This window comes from Athalia rosae, chromosome 3 (genome assembly GCF_917208135.1).
Source record: "Athalia rosae chromosome 3, iyAthRosa1.1, whole genome shotgun sequence".
NCBI classification, from domain to species: Eukaryota; Metazoa; Arthropoda; class Insecta; order Hymenoptera; family Athaliidae; genus Athalia; species Athalia rosae.
This window is the reverse complement of record NC_064028.1, coordinates 3941463-3961222: the sequence shown is the minus strand read 5'-3', so window position 1 is coordinate 3961222 and position 19760 is coordinate 3941463. Positions and strand designations below refer to the sequence as shown.

Sequence of the window (19760 nt, the reverse complement as noted above, 5' to 3'; positions counted from 1 at the left end):
TTCAAATACGTCTTTATCTATTCTAGCGTGAAGAAAATTTTAACATTCTCAACGTTCTTACAACTCGACGAGTTGCAAGTGAAATCTGTTGAAAATTCTTTTCGAAGCGCAAATTTCCATTCGTCAAATACTGACTCACGAATTTTCTAAGTCGGGATTTCAAAGTGATCAAAGAGCGTTAGTTTGAATCCAGTCCTAAGATAACTATTGACTATATCAAATATCTGATACAGATAATGTGACGTTAAGTGTTCTGGCAGATCAGATCTAATCGTTATCAGTTCAAACGGTGTTACCACGAATTCAGACAAAAATATCTGCACGCTGATAAAAATATATTTGCATTTAGTATCCCGAATGTAAGTACGTACGTAGATGTCGGTAAGATTCCGATTGTTTGTGTTATCGCGTAAATATTGAATTGCTGTTGTCTCTGGCAGAATAAAATGGGAAACCCAAAATTTTATCAGCGATATAAATATCACAAGTGGATAAGCCTTTATTCTAAAGTCGATTTGATTGAACTGATACGAAAATTGAGTTTGAGTTTAGTCACTGGAAATTCGAATCTATTTCCGTCTTTCTAGCCGAGGGGCACTTTTTTCATTGATAGTATCGATGTCATGTACGGTGAATGAGCATTGTAACTAAACTCAAACCTTACACAGAAAAAGGGTTTCTGAAAGGCATAAAAATCAGATGAAAAATTAGACGCAGCTTTATTTGATTCTAATACATCGACCAAGATAGTGGATATATTTGTGGTGCAACTAGACATATACTTTCTTCGGTGCAATATTATTTTTACATTATTTACACAATCATCGTCAATTAAATTCATCTAAATATCAATTAATATTACGAAACAAAAAATGAAATAATATCATCTAGTGGCCACCATCTTCCGGAACAAAGCACTGCGTTAATTTGCATAATATGTCCGTACGGACAGAATACTATATTTGTCTTACCAATACCGATAAATCACTATCTCTTAACGAATGTCTTAAGTTTTGTTATTTGATCGAAATTTAAAAATTACATCTATATTAGAATGAATATATACATAATATTTGTTATATCGACCGGTCTAGTTCATGTATATCTTAAATTCTACACACGGTTGTCAGAGAAATTCAAGGTGAACTCAATTTGTACATTCACTGCAAGTTTATTTCTCTTCCCCCCCCTCCTTCATCCGAACACAACGCCGATTATGCTCAGTTTTTTGATTTATAATGCATGTATATGAATTGCAATATAATGCATCAACCATTTTCACCACATAAGTGTCTAGTTATTTGTCATTTTGGTTCAACTATTGTTGCTATTAAAATGTCTGCTTATCTAACGTTACACAAATTTCAACCTTCTTGTAATATTTCCAATAATAACCGCTTCAGGCTATCGAGGCCGGTTAAAAATCCACAATCTGGACCCTGGTGGATCGTGTTATTAGAGTTTGAACTTCCACCCGAACTTCCACTGTGGCTAAACGACGTATGAGCGAAATCGATCATTCGTACATCGACGATCGAATCTTCGGTCTCTGCCTGTTTTTTCTGCTCGTTCTTTACTCGTGATCTTTTAGGAACACTTGAACACTCAACTTCTGGGTCAACATCTTCAGTGTTTTCGTATAATCTAAGATGTTGCCGTTGTCGGTTGCGTTTTAAAACACATCCAGTACCGATGTCAAGGTCTGAGCTGGTATCGTCAGAACTGTCGGCAGTGTGTTGTCCGCAGCAAAACTCATCCCCGCTACTGCTGCTGTACAACATCCAGTCGTCAAATTGTGAACTCTGAACGACGGTGCTCACCAAATTTGACGGAGGATCCATAAACACAGTTTCTTCGTTGATTGGATAAAAACCGCTGGTGTTTTTTGCCCCTCTTGCAGCTGCCTCACCAAATCCCCTGTGCAAAGTCGCTTGACTTACCTCTTCGTGAGCGCTGAGATTGTAGTCGTTTGAATTGTTACTTGTGTCTGCGTCGTAACAAGTGTCCGAAGCATGAGCCATGTTCTCCATGAAGCTCAAATCGGTGGATTCTTCTTGTACTCGAAGAGAGGGGGTGTGTCTTAGCGTCGAAAAGTCATCGATTTGGTATCCCTCGTAGACAACCAATAGCGAACTGGAATTTTTTAAATGAAACAGAACTATTGTGTGCATTCTAATGCATTACAGAATTTAATAGCATTTCAAAAACCATTCACAAACAGATGATGTAGTATCCGTGTACAGAAAGTATGAAATAAATATAAATCTGTAGAAGATAATACATACCAAGAATAAAATCTGAAGCTACTTTGTCTTTCGATTGCACGACGCAGGAGTTCCAATCGGGTGATAACTCTTTGGATGACCAACGTTCGTTGACCAAAACCATTATGGAAAAAACGGTAGAGAGCTGCTTTAAAACCTTCTTCGTTAAGCTCACGGCCCCAGTATTTGTCTCTTTTTATATAGTGATCAGAATCTGCCTGATATACCTGAAATATTGCAAGAGAAAATTCAAATTAAAAGCACATACTAAAACGGGCATGTTTAAATTAATAAATGAAACTCAGCTAAGCTGGAAACAAGCAAAGAAAAATTAGCAGGATATACAATCGGTGCTTTGAATCATATGAGTCAATTTGAGGGTGGTTAATCGTACCTGCATTCCACAAAGGCGGACTCCTAATGCAGCAGAAGTACTGGCAGCGCACTTAGCAATTTGCTTACTTCGTTTTTCAGCTGAAGCATCGTCACCATGCTGTCTGGTCCCCATTTTTAAATCTAAAATGCATGGGTGGGTGTACTGGGACGTTATGTTCTCCAGCATTAAAAAGTCTATTGAAGTTGTCAAGGATAAATCCATATTTATCAAAAGCAAATATGCGTGTATTTAAAACAGGCTAGATGATGGATCCGTGACGTGAATTGTTAACATTTTTCAACAACAGAAATCCATCCAAGTAGAACAAGTCAAAGGATACATTGTTTGTTTGGCGCACTTTCCAGATGGGTTTCCGGTTTCAGCACATCCACTGCGCAGCTGTTGCGATGAATTTTCATCCTGAATGTAAAAAGAATCAAATTATTGTAGTGTAATATCAGAAAATCAAATTTGGTATTAATAAATTTACGTTTAAAATTTGTATAATGAATATTCGCATGAAACAGGTAAACAGAATGAAAAGTCAATTAGAATAATGATCCTGATAAACGGGCTTATGAACTTTTGGTAAAATTTGTAATGACCCTTGCAAATATATGTAAAAGTGAAGCATGTCGCAGACATATAGCGGATACATGTCACTCTGAAAAGTAATAGATTGATAAAAGTTGGCTGTGGTGGCTTCGTACTTGACGTGGATAATTTTGGCCTGAAGAACTTATCGAGCACACAGACGGATATTGGCGAAATGACAGAACCGGAATGGTTACCTCTTCCTTTTAACAAAATGTTTGTAATTATAGCGGGGCAAATACCAGTAGGTAGGTACTCGCTGGTTGAGCTGATGATGACGGTGGCATAGACATAAAAAAGCAGCACAAGTTATGAGCAATAATATATGCATAATGTAGTACTTGAGTGACATTGACATTACACATGTTCGTACGTATGGATATATATATTGCCAAATGATAATAGTATTCACATTAACATCTGATACATATGATACGTACAGTTTGTATTAGTTTTTACATACCGCAGTGAGCGATTACTCATCGTTATCACAAATAACTGAGATGCATTTATTTTTTTGTTCACTTTGAATGTGTTATAATAAAATACGAAGAACGAGGGATTAATTTTTGTGATGTAACTAAAAATTGATGGACAGCGCTCGTGATGTTTTGGATCTTTGTTGAATGGATCATGTATTTATTTTATAAATACATTGGACTAGATACACTACAGGCCTTGTGAAAATTAAATTATTACGTAAATACAAAAATTTTGGGAATTTAGGTCTTATGCGTTTATTTACAAAGAAACAAACCAGCGGCAACAAGTTAGAATATCATGTGAGAAAGTCCCTAATTTTGCTATAAACAATTATTTTTATTTTTAAATTATGCAGTTCGAGTTTTTGGTAAGGATGAGTTCACTAGATATCATGGAATTAAGATGAAACTACTTTACTTGGTCTTAGACTCAGGAAGCCTTATTCATTTTATATGACTTATGCAATAATCATGTTCATCCAAAAAAATACTAAGCAAACATATTTATTTGGATGACACTAGACAGCATAAACATATACGTATGGTACATATAAATTATCTTGTTATAATGATTACAACCAAATGATAAAACTAGGATTACAATAGTCAATTAAACAATATCAACAAAAAATAATAGACACAACTTAGAGATAAACACAATCTCACAGCACTTATTCACACAGATGAATGTAAAAGAAAATGGACACAATTATCAAACATTGCGGATTTGAATGACGTAAATTTTCAATGAGAGAACCAAAATGGATTTTCAGATTTATAAATATGTGCTGTATGAAGTTCGCCACATTATATTGTAGCGGTACATATTCTTTGTCTTAACTCTACACATAACAACTATAGAAGTAAAAAAGCAATTCAGATGCCTTTTCATCTTTTTAAACTTACATCTATTATGTTTGTACAATGTCTTGATAAATATGGCGATGCAAGTTTGGAAAACTCACAATTAAAGCCTACCGTAATCAAATAAGAAATGAAAAGTTACCTCAAAACATCATCACGTTTGCGTTTTGTTGAACTTTTTCCTTGGCGGGTGTCTTGATCTCTGAAGCTGGGACTGTAACGTTTGTCTAGTGTAACCTCACCGCTACTGGAAGCCTGCATCACACCTGAAACATCAGCCATGAGATTAATGAAAGGGTCTTCAGTGATTATCGTTTAGGTTGATTTTAGCTGATAGACGCTATCCAGACTGGTATCCTATAGAATGAAATTCTCATTCTATAGTATCCACCACGTTCGACAATTTTTACCATGTATATTACAGTCAAAACGTAAAATGTATTTCTATGCAGAGTTACTAATCATTCTGTAGAAATAAAATCAGAATCAAATAAGTTTGTTATGAAACTACTAAAAGTACAAAAATACCTACGTATGAAGTTTCCTATATTCTGTAATCAGTTGAGTTAACTTAAAACTAACAGTAAACACGGGGCAAACTGTTGCTTTTACAACACGCCACACTTTCTGTAACATAAATTCTCAAAAATTACACTCCATAGTAGAAAGTTTCACCGTATCAACGAGTATACATACAAAATGTAGTCTGATAATATCAATTTCACCTAAAAGAGAAAGTATGAAAGTCCTTTGTCACAGATTGCCAACATCTGAATAAAACGAACAGGATGAACGGGAAAAATGAAAGAATGCATTTGGTTTTCATCGACCCATCAAAAACAATGATTCTCCCATGACTAGTAATAGTTCACAACATCAAGACATATTACTTTGACTGTAATATATATATATACAATAGTATCAAGATATACTTTGTTTTGTATGTATATCAATGCACACACTTGTGTATCATACGAGTGTGTCATGTACTGATATACATCATCAACATGTGTAATGGGGTTCAATCAGAACAGATGATAGAGCTTGTCACAGTCAGTCTAATCTCACATTCGGTGAATTATATTGTAATTGGTGATCAGCAACAAAATACAAACCCCGAGCATTGGCCAAGGAGAAGCAAATGGAATGTGTTCAGGGCACTAGTGAGTCTGCGAGCAGGCCAAGCCTCGATTCCCAGACACGAATCCTTGTGACTATTGGCTCTGGGGAGACTTAAAAGAAAAGGTTTTTTGCTAGACAATCATCAAACATAGCGGATTTGATGCATTCTTTTATTCCCGCATTAACGTTTAAGCCATAGATTTGAATACTGCGCATCGGTTTAAATCCCCTTCAAAACAATGAGTATAATTGAGGATGCATTTCAAAATTATTGATAATTTAATTTAGATATCCCATTTGATTGGAATGCCAATGCTTCACAAATGTTGTTGACTGTTATTTGTACTCAACATTTGAACTTTTCTTTTGGCAGTTGAACACCAGGAATTTCCATTATTGGATATATCTTTGACTTGAATTTACAATCTGTTGAGAAGAATCAAATTCAAAAATTGTTATGATTGCCTAGTAACTAACGCATAACTTAATCTGTAACAAATGGCGAACTACATCTTGAATATGTTGCGTAGGTATAAACACATGGATGAATAATATTGTATTGTTTGCTACAATTATCTAGTAGCAATCTTGTTTAGATAACACACAAAACATTGGTTTTGTACAACTACTATATTCTGAAGCAAGTAATACAATATTTTTGAGTCTTTACCTACGATAAAGGGGGTGAGAAAATCGCAAAAAGTATAATTATCAGTACTTACCCAATTTCTTACTATTGAGCGATACAACTATTTCTTTTGACACACGATGCAATACACGATGCTTAATGGCAGTCGCTAGTGAGTCATTTGTCGCATGTAACCTGTGACGTTGCGTACAGATGATTGATTAAAATATCATAAGCATTATCCAATCTTGGACGTAAATCAGCATACCGGTCTGATTGATCTATTACTTATTACACAACTGCTTGAATATGATATTCAGTATCAGTCTTAATGATCAAAAAGCGTACGCAGGTCAATGGTAAAAAACAAGTTGTACGACAGTCTTATAACAGAATAGCTAGAAGACCGATATAACTGACTTGATGTCAATAACCACAGTGATTAGATGGTAAGCGACGAGGCGAATAATTTTGGAATGTTCTGACTCGAAAGTACAAAATTTTCATTAATGAAATCGAGCTAGCTACTATCTATGAGCAACCATAATTCTAAAGAAAATTTTATTCACCTGTTTATTATAAGTCAATTACTACCAGTGATGATGCAAATAAAATGAAATCATAATTCGTGTAAGAAAACCCTCATGTATCCTAAGAAATTATTCCTCTTCTCGAACAATGTCGTCGCATAAAATAACCGATTGGAAATTAAAAAAAGGAAAAAACAATTTCTGAGAAACATGGATATCCGAAATAGAGATAACAAAGCTAAGTTCGAGACTTAGCGAATCACAACCTAGAACCCTCTCCTCCCACTTCAAGTATCTGAACATGTTTGGCTCATACATGAATAATGCTGAGCCACTATAATGTCTGATCTTTACTTTTCAATATGACATAGTGCTTCAGCACTGTGCCAATACAAAACATATACATTTACACTACACGCCAGCATTAGTAACCAAGGAGCCAAGCCATCTGATATAACATTCCAGATTTGGTTACGGTTCAAATAATAATGCGATGATTAATCTCCTTCCGGAATACAAAGACTATCTTTAACCATTTTGTATTTGAAGTCGACAATTATTCTGGCGAATGCGTGGACAGTCATTCCACAATGTTTTTACTCCTTTTTTTTGTAGAACATACATCTTCCAATTCGAACCTTGTAAATTACAGTTGGCAGTTTCCATATCATTGATTAGCCATAAATTGAAACTATTTGATACCCGGATTTAAGGAGAACACTGCTCGATTTTCCACTCTTTGACCAGTATTACCAGATTGGCTAGACTCCCTGCAACAAACTCTTACTGTTAGAAGTAAGAGTACTTTGACTTGAAAGATAATCCAGCCTATTGCGTAACAACCATAAAATCTATTATCTTCATAAATACAACAATAAAAATTAGGGTAACTAATCACTTTTTATCTGAGGAGGTGTGTGTACACTTGACTAGGTTTTAAATATTTCTTCTACCATACGCGCACTATAGCAGAGAAACCTTCTAAAACCTTGCCAGGAGAATGTATTAGCAATAATGAGGGATAAACTTATGGCCATAAACACTCTACTAAGTTAACTTAGCGAGAATATTCTGAACATAGGCAGATTGTAAGTCTGTTTTTCGGAGTTTTAGGGACTCAAGTCTAATTAGATAAGAACGCTTAACATACGTATACCTGGTTAATAATAATTATCTTATCAGATACAAGCCATTCCTAAGTACCAAACATTAGCTTACCTTTAAATTTGGGGACAAACATTTGTATATCTTGTGGAATGTTTTGGTAGAAGTCGAGCTCTCGATAGTTCAATGGCTTACAGATGGTATTCTGGTTAAGCAGCAGCAGCCTGGTGTGACCACCAACCTAATAAAAAAAAATTTAAATTAATGTACGGAGATCTAGTAGCAGTTATTTGTGGAGTGATCAAATGTATTTACAAGTTCATGAATGTTCATTTTCAAATTTGGAAAAGGATTCTGTCTACGGTTGTCTCGTATGAAGGTTAACGATAATTGTTTTTTCACATGAAGCATAATACCAAACTACCGATGTCATTGGCTATTGCATAAATTAGTAAACCAGATCTCAAGACTGATGTAAACATCTCAACATTTATAAAGTCTCAATGTCAATAGTAAAAAAGTGAAGAACCAGTGAGTCCCCCTCGGTGGTAAATTGGTTCATCTGAACACGACTCTTTTTTGGTTATACCTTGTTCAAGTTATCTTAATACTAAATAGTATATGTATGTATACTACTCGATGTACTATAATAATCTCGCTCATGCGTGGGTAGAATGTTAATAAATGGATACATAAATTTTGTTCCATACCACAAAGGTTAATTGGAAATATGAATCCTGATGTGTCTAGAATTTCTGATCAAAGAGAACCAATTAAATGAAATGCCCAGTGCATCAAAAATGCGTCATTCTTAGCTTATTTATTTATAACCTATTTTATAACCATCCATTGTTTTTATTCTTGGCTTAGAGATAAATACTAGGCTCAGGAACTGGCTATAGTCAAGTGCATCTGACGGTCTACCCTCAGATCTTTATATAGATACCCATGATAGTAGAAGAGCAGTAGTCAAGTTTGAACACGCAACCCATACTGTGCAACGTCTGATGTTCTCCTGCAATGTTATTGTACCTATATTAGTCTAGCAGGAGGCCAGGATTCAGCATCAACAAATTTTGAACCCGAGGTTCCCCTGATCTATGCTTTTGAATAATGATAATTTTTTCACCTGATGTACATTACTACATAACCGATGAATTAAAAGGAAGTAAGAGGGACACTGTAGTGACATAGAAGTTTGAGGTGCACAATTGAGCAACATCATAAGTCACACAAACTTATGAACCACATAAAAGGAAAACATTATTTAAAATAATAAAAACCTTAGCAAAAGAATTGCAAATAGTTCTAATCACCACCACTGAATACTAGCGTCAGTTAACTGAACACATCGACAAAGAAACTAATCATATGTTTTATGCGCATCGACGTACTTTGTGCTATTAACCTTTGACATACTAAATGATATCTGCTCTAAACCGATTCTTACTGCCTCACATGTGAGATAAATATTGTCATCAGTGACTTAGCAACATCAAACATTTTACAGGTATAAATTTTGCTAACTACATCAATCCTCTCTGCTTCAAAAAAACAGCATATCTTTTATATTCAATTTGATAAGATCAGCCGTTTTGTATACATAAGCAAGTAGATAACTATTCCATATATTGAATCTAGCAGCTTGGAATGTGTTTATAGACAACACTAGCATTTTTTCATGTTTCATAGAATAATAAATGTGATAAATTTCCAATGAAAAATAACATTACTTTTGTATTGTTAATAAATTTTGCTCTACTAGCAAGGTGATGAACTCTGGTTAAAATATTTATTTAGGTATTACCACAGTAGTAGCTAGCAACACAACATTTATTTACCTTTTTAAAATGTAGTAGGATGTTCGTTCATTAAATGTTCAAGTCAAGGAGAACTTCTAATGGGAATATTTGAAAACATGTGCCATAGCATAGGCTGTGTTGAGAATTATTTCAAAACATTAACACTAACATGATAGTCAATATACCAGTAATTTAGTCTGGAACTTGTTCCGATACAACAATTATCTGGCTGTATTAAATTATTCCTGTGAGCATGTACTGTACTGTGAAGTTAAACAAAGCATTTGCACAGCACAGTGTATATTCCGTCAGTGGAATACCAACGGAAGCTTCCCTCAAAGAAAAAGCTAAAAAAATGTTGTAAAATATTCGTGGAAAAAATTGACACCCAGAATTAATGGATCCTGAGATTCATGGGCCGTAATCTGACACATCTCTCATCAGTAATACCTGTTGGCATATGTGAATATATATTTTTTTTGCGTGGGTGCTCTTGAGTAAAAATCTACAAATTTCAAATAGTATGCAGTACATTTGAATAGATCTCAACTGAATGCAAACGTCTGTCTACCGGTAACATTTAATGTCATCTGTCACCAATATATCTAAAGAAAGGATTAAAGTTATGTGAAGTAATTCAAGAACTTCCTATATGAATTAAAATATGATAAGAATGTCAGTGGAAAATATCAAAGAAAATGAAGTATTAAAAATAAGTGATAGAAGTTTATTCTGTTGTTGTAGAACTCTAAAAATATACTGCTTTGTTCAAACAAAGATGTAAGAACAACTTCTCAGAGGCGTCGGTGTACAATATACAATTCTTTGTCAGCAAACCATAGTCCATGTAACTCAATTTCTTATGGCCCTATAATTTTACTACCATTTATTTGAAAATGTAATGAAAATGTATCGTCAAATACAAGTCTCAATTAATTAGCATGGTATGCCATAGGAGAGAATAGTTCTTTGGTTATTTGGCGTGAAAATTTATTGGAATGAAGAGTTAAACACCAAATTCTTATTGAGAATTGGGACAAGGTTAGTAGGAAGAAAAAAAGGTAGTCCAAAGTAAATCGAGTTGACTTTTACACATGAATACTTTTACTTCAAGTAGAAGCAGCAGGAGGAGCATCGATCCACCCTTCTGAATTCCTCGAAAACATGTTTTTGTCTTGTCGACAATGTATAAACGCCAACAACGCAAAGGTCTGAGTTATTTCCAGAAGATTTTCCAAGATGTTTAGTGATGAAGAGAGAGTAAAATCAAAAATTAAAATCGTTGACCTCAATGTCTCTGACCGTTACTGTAGCATCTGCCGCTACTAAACATTTTTATACAAATTTTATTCACATTCATTGGAGGAAAGACAGTTCCCACTCACAATCAGACATTTGACATCCTGGACCAACGTAGGGTGCTGATAATATTACAACGATAGTCAGATTGATGTTAATCGTAAGAAATTGAAAAAAGTCTCACCTGAGATTACGCAAAATCTGATGTGAGATTAGGCAATGATATGGTATACCGAAGAGGCATACTAGACTAAATGGGGGAGAAAAAAATCAGTCAGTAGAATTCAAGGCTATCAAACAAACGGACAAAAAACGAGTCACATTAAATAATTCTGAGTCAGCTGGCGAAATGTCAAAACACGGGTATTAGCCAGAGCAGCTAGAAGGAAGGAATGAGAATAATAATGATAATAACAATAACAGTAATAATCATAATAAGAATAAAGATAAAATAAGGGTGACTGAATATCCCTATCCCTTTAAGACTGCGATCATGGAGTTGTAATATTTAGCCTGTTACGTGGTGTTACAAACAAGTTTGATGGGTATCGAAACATTCGGAAATTGGAAGGACGTGACCTCATCGTCGTAATCTACGCACCCACGATACGTTGTTCGTCTCGTATGGTACGACGACGACACGATGACGACAGTACGCTGAGTAGTAAGACACGCGATTTGATTCAGAATTGTTTATCAAAGAACTACGTAGTATTTCTAAATATTATTTCCGCATTCAGAGTTTCTCCGCAGATTCTTCTATGGAACTCGGAGAATTGGTGGCTATGATTAAAATAGGTCGCTATATTATGGCGTAAAATCGTACCTGGTTGTTGAGAGGGTGCAAAGCGACTTCTTCATCGTGATCTTGTAGAAATGAAGTTGAGACAGAGTTGGAAGTGGTGCTATGGCACTTTGGTTCAGTCTCTCCCATGCCCCAAACACCCGCCAGGTATACCATCCCCGCGTGCACTCTTTTGGTAAAAAACGAAGCACCCACTTCGCCACAACTGCTAAGTTCACCTCCAATTACTTCAGTTCAATAAATTTGGATATTTAGTTTTGTTTGTTTTCTCGCTCTCTTTCTTTCAACCAGTAAAATCTATCTCTTTTTGTTTCTCTCTCAATCTCCCTTGCCCTCCCAATATTTATCGCTCTCTCTTCTACTATATCTCTTTCTGTCTTAAGTCAAGAAATTTATTCAATAATTCACGCTACTATTCAGTCAGCGAAGTAAATCTATTAGCTACGAATTTTCGCTTCGTCCACGCGATCCCAGACGCTCCCGCACGACTCAAAACACTAGAAGTACACCAGCGAACTAAATATTTTCCGTACGTTATCTTTGGAACACCAAACAAACTGTCCCGTATCATCAGATCCGTAACACAGTTATCGCATCAGCTGTAAAACGAAGTGGGGGATTTTGTCGAAAGGAAACTTAAACGTTAACACAGTGCCACAGCACAGTACGTTCACATCACATCAAGGATAAAAGTTTTATGAACTATGCCCAGAAGAATGGAGCACTGAGGGTCGGTTCGAACTCTGTGCAAAATATTCGCCATCGTCATGACAACCTAACGCCACCTGTCAACGACATGGTTCCAACTCGACAACCATTTTCTTGGTCGAACCGGCGTTAGCCATTTGAAACCATGTAACCTACTTGCAACTGACCAATCACAAGAAAATCTTCATACAAAATTCGAGAAACTTATCGATTAATTACGTTGTATCTATCTATCTATACTGTCTTGACAACTCTAACTCTGGAGTTGGTTATCTGTGTACAATTGACAACGTGGTAAAAAATTGCAAATTCTGAAGGATTTATTATCTACGATCTGTCAACCTAATATTCCGATTTTAATTTTGGTAAAATACCGTTAATTTATCATCAGGTCATTTGACACTTGTAGATCAGTATTCCAATTAATTCACAATGGCAGATCCCAAGTACGCCGATCTTCCTGGAATTGTGAGTACGGTTTGCTTATAGCAATGAGAAATAGGCTGTGTCTTATTGAAAATTATTTTCCATCTATAGTCATCAAAGCGAATGGTTCATGAACTAGATTTATCTTTGGTCTTTGAGATTCATCATTTTACCAAACAGCGTGAAAGGTGAAATCTATTTCTAAATCAGATTGAAAACCTGAGACGTTATGCCCTTTATTGCGTGGATTTCTTGATGAATATCCATACAGAATCTAGCTATTGTTAACAAGAGTGTTAATTGTTATCAAATTGGAACATTGACATATACATAAATATGTCATATGACTATGCTATCAGCTATGAATAAAACCTATGAATAAGAGTTGATGGTATTTCAAATTCAGCATGCAATATTTCATTACACTTCAGGCATATGATCAGCCGGATGTCTATGAAACAAATGATCTTCCTGAGTCAGACCAGTTTCAAGAGTATTCAGAGGTAATATTTCATCTTCATCATTAATTTCATTCTCATGACCTATACGAATTTGAACCCCAATTCATCTACTTCAATTACAGGAAGATAATGATTCTATTGAAAGACTTCACATTAGCGCCACTGAAGCATTTAATAAATTCAAAGGAAAACGTCTCGAGAATAAGGGCTTAGACTTTTCAGATCGATTGTCTCGTAAACCAAGGACTGGATATAATGCTATGTAAGTCTGACAGTTATTGGATTTAAGTTCATCAGTTTATCTATAATCTAGTTGCTTTGTAACTTCTACAGTCCCATGATAGATAGTGAATAAATATTCATTGTATGATTCTGAACAAAATTAACTTACTGGAGGCTGTGACCACAATTGCTCGACACTGTCCTTGTGTATTCTACTTATAACACTAGAACTCTATTGATGTGGTTCATTGCATGTTGAAATAAATATTTCAGTTCTGGAGATTGGGAATTACCTGCCAAAGGTGAAACTGAAACTCCCATACAAAAATTTCAACGGCTGCAATGTGAAATAAAAGAACTGTATGAAGAAATAAACCAGATCAAGGTAATGCTATAATTCGTGATACAGTTGCCAGTAACCTGACACAGAAAAATTTGATTATTCAGATATCACCGCACAATGCAAAGCTTACTTTATCGATCCAATTAAAACTAAGAAGACATGAAGAAGTGCAAAATAATTCTTCAACGACAGGATATTTACGTTTGCCTATTAATCTAGCTGTCAACTAGCTGTTGAAATTAATAGTGAAAATTTTCAGGAAACAGCAAATGATAATAAAGACTTGAAGTCGGCCGTAGAGTTAATATCTCAAGTGGAACTGACTGGAAAGCAATTAGATAATTTGAAACTAGAACAGTGCCTTGGTTCCGACCTTGTAACGGCTCTATCTGACCATGGGACACAGCTCAAGTATGCCATGACTTTGCTATAAGTGTGACCAGAGTTTACGGATACATTGAAAAAGTCTTTTTCTTTCAGGAAACTAGTGTCACAAATTGAGTTGTTCAAAGAAGCCGGGGCCAATAAGGCAGAAAATATATCAGATACCAAAAAAACTCCACAAGAAAATAATCCTCCACCTGGAGTACTCCAGTACCAGATGCTCTATCAACCGGAAAGAGCGAGATTGCAAGAAGCATCTAGAGTCGCTCATCTAGAACAAAGGCTGGGACGTTTGGAAAACGTTATCGGTGTAGGAAATGAAAAACTTGGAAGACTTACTCAGGTAAGGTTTCATTAATTTTTCACCGAATTGAGTGAGAAATTTGCCTTCATTTTCCGATTCCTTACAGTCAATCAAAAGCCAGGGATTGGTGGAGGCTGTGCAGCAGTTGGGAGCCAAAGCTGCTCTCCTGGACGCCAGTCAGTTGGATGGTATCGAAAGTAGATTAGCAACTTTAGTACACAGGATGGACAACATTTCTCAACAGAAAGCTACATCTGCCATAACTCCTGAGCAAGAGCAGAAGGTATGGTCAATTACGAATTATGCGAATCACCTGATTTTCCATTGATTAATTTGCAACAGTTTAGCCAATTGGACGCATTTGCAGATTTCAGATATTCATGAAGTTGTCAAGAAGACTGAAGCGATGTCTCAAATTTTACCTCAAACTGTGAATCGAATGTTGGCTCTTAGCGCTGTGCATCAACAAGGTGAGGCAGCAGTATCACCTATCAAAAAGTTGCAGACCAGTGGTCAGATATTTTTAATGCTGTCAGATTGAAAAATATTTTTTTACAGCCGCAGCCTTTGGTAGATCTTTGGCACTCTTGGAGGAACTGCAAGGGCAAATTTCGGCAGGGTTGGATAGCAATAAATCACTCCTCAAAGGAGTTCAAGAAAGTTTTGCATTCAACTTGGAAACCATAAAAAATAACATCACAGCTATTGACGAACGTGTTCAAAAACTCAAAAAGTAAAGTTTATGTATATGTATGTGGGCTTAGTTATTGCAATCTGATAAATTGAGTGATTCAATTATGAAGAGGGACAGGAGTATAACATTGTAAAATTCTCAATACTTTCAGTATCGCCACGCTTTTTTATGTTCAATAAATTATTAACACTCATCAAAGCTGTGGAAGTATATTGCTCTAACCCTGCATCATTTTCCTCTAGTCCCTTCAGTGGATAGTCAGTACAATAATCAGGTATATTATTAAGAGTCGTCTACATCTAAAAGATATGTTCAAACTCTACTTACAATGAGTCAGTGTCACGTACTGGAGACTAGAAGAACCTCATTGAACGTAATTCTCGATAGCATATTTTTGTTGCAACAACTTGACTCGATGACCGGGTTGATTTCACAAATTTCACCTGCGGTTCCAAAAAATTTTTAAATTAACCTACGGTTACAGGAACAATGTTTGACACCATATAACTTTGCATTCCATGTGACATGGGTAAGATAAGTTCAAGATACAACTCATAATTTTTACATGTTTTTATTGACCCCGATATATAAAAGCATTTAGAATCGCAACTTCTGGAAAAACCACTTGTTCTTGCCGGATTTGTACCTGCAAGAAACGAACATAAGCTACTGAGTATTGGGACAAAAACAAAATCAAGGTCTGTCGAATAAAGAAAAAAAAAAAAATACTCACCTCTCTTCAAACTTTACACGAGTCTGGAATCGCACCTTCTTGCGTTTCATGGGATCCTTGAGATCTTTGATCTGTGCTTTGTCTAATGCCAGATCAACCGTGTATCTCGTGGGCATCAAATGGTTATAATTCAACATCTGTAACAGATAATTTGTGGAAAACAAACTATAAATGGAGAAAAAATCTGGGCTTTTTGAAACAGTGTCATGTTCATTGGATTATCTGCTAAATCGAATCAGTTTCATCAAAGTAAAATCGATCATGAACGTATCTATCTATTAAGAGTTATTTGTGAGTATAACTGAGTATGTCTTCTGGTAAATACAGAAAGTATTCCAACTGTTTTTATCATCTTATAATATCAACATCACAGATAAAATTTTATATGTTTGTGAAATTTCACTGACCTTGACAAAAGGCTTTATTTTGGAGCGTTTGTGGAGCTTTCCCTTGCCCATACGCTTATGTACTTTGCGAGGGTATCGGTCGATGCCAGCAACCCAAGCATGGCCGTATTGTTTTTCGGATGTACCATCGTCAAAATTACGCATGACAATGGCTTTACGTCCGGCGTACCGGCCACTAAGGACCAGTACGACCTTTCCTACTTTCATAATCTTCACCATCTTGGTTTCCTACAAAAAAACAAAATGCATGTTATTATAAAATAAAGTACTGTTGACAGAGATGGGGTTCATCTCTAAAGGAAAATTATGACTATAACAAGACAATGGCATAACGATGCTGAATACAAAATTGAGAATGATCTGTTTCAATTGTGATGATACAAATTGTTGTTCAAAGTTTCAAGACTTGCAATGGCATAACAAAATGTTAACACATGTGGAAAAGTGGGAACTCTTAAACAAATCAAAGTTATAGTTTGCCCATCGAATACCCAGGGTAATTAGGTAAAAATTAGTGGAACTGTTCGTGAGCTTATGGCTTGTTAGAAAAGGGTATTGTGTCTGCTAAATAATCAGAAGTAATTGATCATGCTGACAGCCAACTGGTGTATACATAAAGGGATTGATGACATAACCTATACGATCGAACGAGGAATACCCGTAGTTAATCGAACAGTGAATAACTTTGAATGATTATGACTGGTTTTTGACATATTTTAATTGTTTTTTGGCAAAATGTGTGTGGAAGAAATTCGAGCGGATGGGCATTTAAATAAACAAACGTGAATGTGGCAAAGGAGATGTTGCCGAGATTAACAATTGTTGAAGAAAACACAGGCACAATCAATAAAATTTTGATCGTAAAAAATTTACAATAATGTAAAGGTTCACAGGATCATTATAGCAAGTTCTTATTACTTTAGAAATCCCCGATGTTCACAGATTATTTTAGTCATAACCAAATAACACAACTTACGGAGTATCCGCAAACCGGAAAAAAGAACCTAACGCTGCTACCAACTTCTCTCACGTCCACTCTCACGACGCGAGATTCGAACAACTAGCATGATCCCACTTCCGGCGACGAGTGTTAAACATTTTTCGAATACGTTTCCAACATCTCTCGTGTTGTATATTACTATAATTTGAAAAGGTAGAATCAATTCATTGAATCGTGATTACTGTGCTGTGCCTGGTATTCTGTTTTTCCATCTGGCCAACAATTTTAAAAGCAGGGTAGGTTCCAAGAGGGTAGGTTTACCAAAAAATTATGTTCGAGAATTTTGATTCGTCAACTACAATCTTCGCCGCGGTTTTACCCTCTGGCTTTGCCCAATCAATTCTCCCCAAACTTTAGTGAATGAAGTAATGGTGGCAGTAATATTTGAATGTAATTATCTGCTCCAGTCATTAATTCAAATCTAAGAGAAATTTAAGCTGAATTTGTGTGTCGAATTATGCCGGGGTGAAGCTAATAATCGTTCATGACGTAAAAGTCATTCGAAAGAAAACAGATATTTATGTCTCAGTGATAATTCACATGATAACTAACCGGTTCGTGGTCCTAACCTGTCGAAAAACGATGATCGGCCAACGCACAACATAAAAGCCGAACTTGAATGCCGATTCGACGAACGCTGGTGATTTAATTACATACACACGTGAGATAACTATATGGAAATAATACGCATTAATTAATCACGGAAAGTGTAAAATTAGCGAACTCTGAACCAATGAGTGAGAACGCGCTCGAGTTGTCAGACGTCCGGGAATTGAACGATTTGGATGGTAATAACCAATTCAATTTTTCATACTTATATGATAGAATAGATATGACTAAGATTTACGAATGAAAAATCAAATCAACTGCATTGCAGGTTACTTATTATTCATTTGATGTTGTTACACTCGAGTGAAGAATAACAAACAATTTAATGGCTCACCTATTTTTGCCAAAATTTGATCCTGTGCATCTAGACATTAAAAATTTTGGTATTAATTTCCAGAATACATGACACAGAAGAAGTACACGAGTGTATGGGAACAGCCAAATGCAATCGACATTCTCTTGGACACAGTTGGTTCGGATGAATATATCTACAAATTGACTAATGCAGGTTTCAAAAAGAGACTTGTCTGGGAAGAGATAGCGGCAAAGGTTACAGCTCAAGGAATTGTACTAGGTGATAATCCATGCAAAATTGCATATCAGAAGTGGTTAAACTTGAAGAAGCACTTTATAAGTCTGCTGAATAAAAAAACTACTCATACACCAGCTTGGTTTGAGAAATTAAGTGGAATTTTTGAGAAATCTGAAGGTAAACTGTTGGGAATTGTGAATTTACAAGGAGAGGAAGAACGAGAGGAGATGAAAGAAGAACCTGTATCTAAAAAAACGAAACAAGAATTTTTACCAGCTGAAATGGACACGGAGGGGCAAGAGGAAGGTGATGGAGAAGTCCATATCCAAATTGATCCTGGACAATACGTCATCGAAGAAGTAACTCAAGTGACTCTTGGAGATGTTGTTGCCATCATGCAGCAACTAGAAACTGAGAGGAGAGAAAGGGAAGAGGCACGAGAAAAGAGAGAAAAGGAAAGGTTTGACAAGTTAGCCGACTTATTAAGACAACAAAATGCTTCAACCGAAAGGCTGATCTCAATATTGAGCAAACAGTCCAATACGGCAGACTCTGAAAGTGGTGGCAATATACAACATTTGGATCCGACAATGCATATTGCAACGAACACATCGTGTACGTAATTATAGTGGTTTTACATTAGACGTGACAAAGATCACCTTCTGCTCCCATTTGCTGCTCATCATCTCGTGTGGATCAATAGCTATGCATAGTGTGCAAAATATGTTTTCAACGCTGCAAAGAATTTCGTTCATAAAGTTACTTCGATGTTGTTGAAATGTGAAACTATTTCTGATGATGAGCTGCGATCATTTTCATGTACTTGAAGTTCCAAGACTCCGAAACGATCCTGAGGTGAGTGCACCGTGAATACAAGATCTATCATCGAAATCTGCTTTAAAATGGAGTTCAACAATGCAGTACACTTTAATGCATACACATGAGTGAACTCGTAATTATCTTAAAAGCAGAAATAATAAATTTTTTTTTTAACTCTCATTGCATGTGTACTTTTTCTCGAGATTAAAACTTGTCCTATATTTCGACTAGCGACTAGCGATATAAAT

At 35.8% G+C, this 19760-nt stretch overlaps 4 protein-coding genes across 7 annotated transcripts; 2 read left to right on the top strand and 2 right to left on the bottom strand.

Annotated features, from left to right (window-relative positions):
• Nucleotides 1-702: 702 nt before the first annotated feature.
• LOC105686316 (inositol hexakisphosphate kinase 1) lies at nt 703-12530 on the bottom strand. Of its 3 annotated transcripts, none has more exons than XM_012400993.3 (7): nt 11892-12530; nt 8079-8205; nt 4723-4846; nt 2981-3060; nt 2659-2834; nt 2286-2491; nt 703-2133 (listed from the first exon to the last, which is right to left on the bottom strand). In XM_012400993.3, exons 1-7 carry the CDS (start codon nt 12024-12026, stop codon nt 1365-1367), a joined length of 1617 nt encoding a protein of 538 aa, XP_012256416.1. In that variant the 5' UTR covers nt 12027-12530; the 3' UTR covers nt 703-1364. The 3 variants fall into 3 exon arrangements, with proteins under 3 accessions (XP_012256416.1, XP_020708369.1, XP_048507665.1); XM_020852710.2 differs by lacking the exon at nt 11892-12530 and adding an exon at nt 5696-5812 and having other exon boundaries at nt 8079-8210; XM_048651708.1 differs by lacking the exons at nt 8079-8205; nt 11892-12530 and adding exons at nt 5696-5812; nt 6425-8062.
• Nucleotides 12531-12596: 66 nt separating this feature from the next.
• On the top strand, nt 12597-15610 carry LOC105686317 (dynactin subunit 2). The gene is made up of 9 exons (XM_012400997.3): nt 12597-13046; nt 13436-13507; nt 13588-13727; nt 13961-14072; nt 14290-14441; nt 14511-14757; nt 14825-15001; nt 15086-15188; nt 15277-15610. The coding sequence occupies exons 1-9, from the start codon at nt 13011-13013 to the stop codon at nt 15453-15455; spliced, it is 1218 nt and encodes a 405-aa protein (XP_012256420.2). The 5' UTR covers nt 12597-13010; the 3' UTR covers nt 15456-15610.
• Nucleotides 15611-15967: 357 nt separating this feature from the next.
• Nucleotides 15968-17640, bottom strand: LOC105686319 (60S ribosomal protein L27). 2 transcript variants are annotated; one of them, XM_020852713.2, is made up of 4 exons: nt 17529-17640; nt 16553-16780; nt 16146-16282; nt 15968-16058 (listed from the first exon to the last, which is right to left on the bottom strand). In XM_020852713.2, the coding sequence occupies exons 2-4, from the start codon at nt 16769-16771 to the stop codon at nt 16010-16012; spliced, it is 405 nt and encodes a 134-aa protein (XP_020708372.1). In that variant the 5' UTR covers nt 16772-16780; nt 17529-17640; the 3' UTR covers nt 15968-16009. The 2 variants fall into 2 exon arrangements, with proteins under 2 accessions (XP_020708372.1, XP_012256423.1); XM_012401000.3 differs by having other exon boundaries at nt 17471-17561.
• An 84-nt stretch (nt 17641-17724) lies between these two features.
• On the top strand, nt 17725-19692 carry LOC105686318. Its single transcript, XM_020852712.2, has 2 exons — nt 17725-18340; nt 18559-19692. Exons 1-2 carry the CDS (start codon nt 18286-18288, stop codon nt 19314-19316), a joined length of 813 nt encoding a protein of 270 aa, XP_020708371.2. The 5' UTR covers nt 17725-18285; the 3' UTR covers nt 19317-19692.
• The last annotated feature ends 68 nt before the right edge of the window (nt 19693-19760 follow it).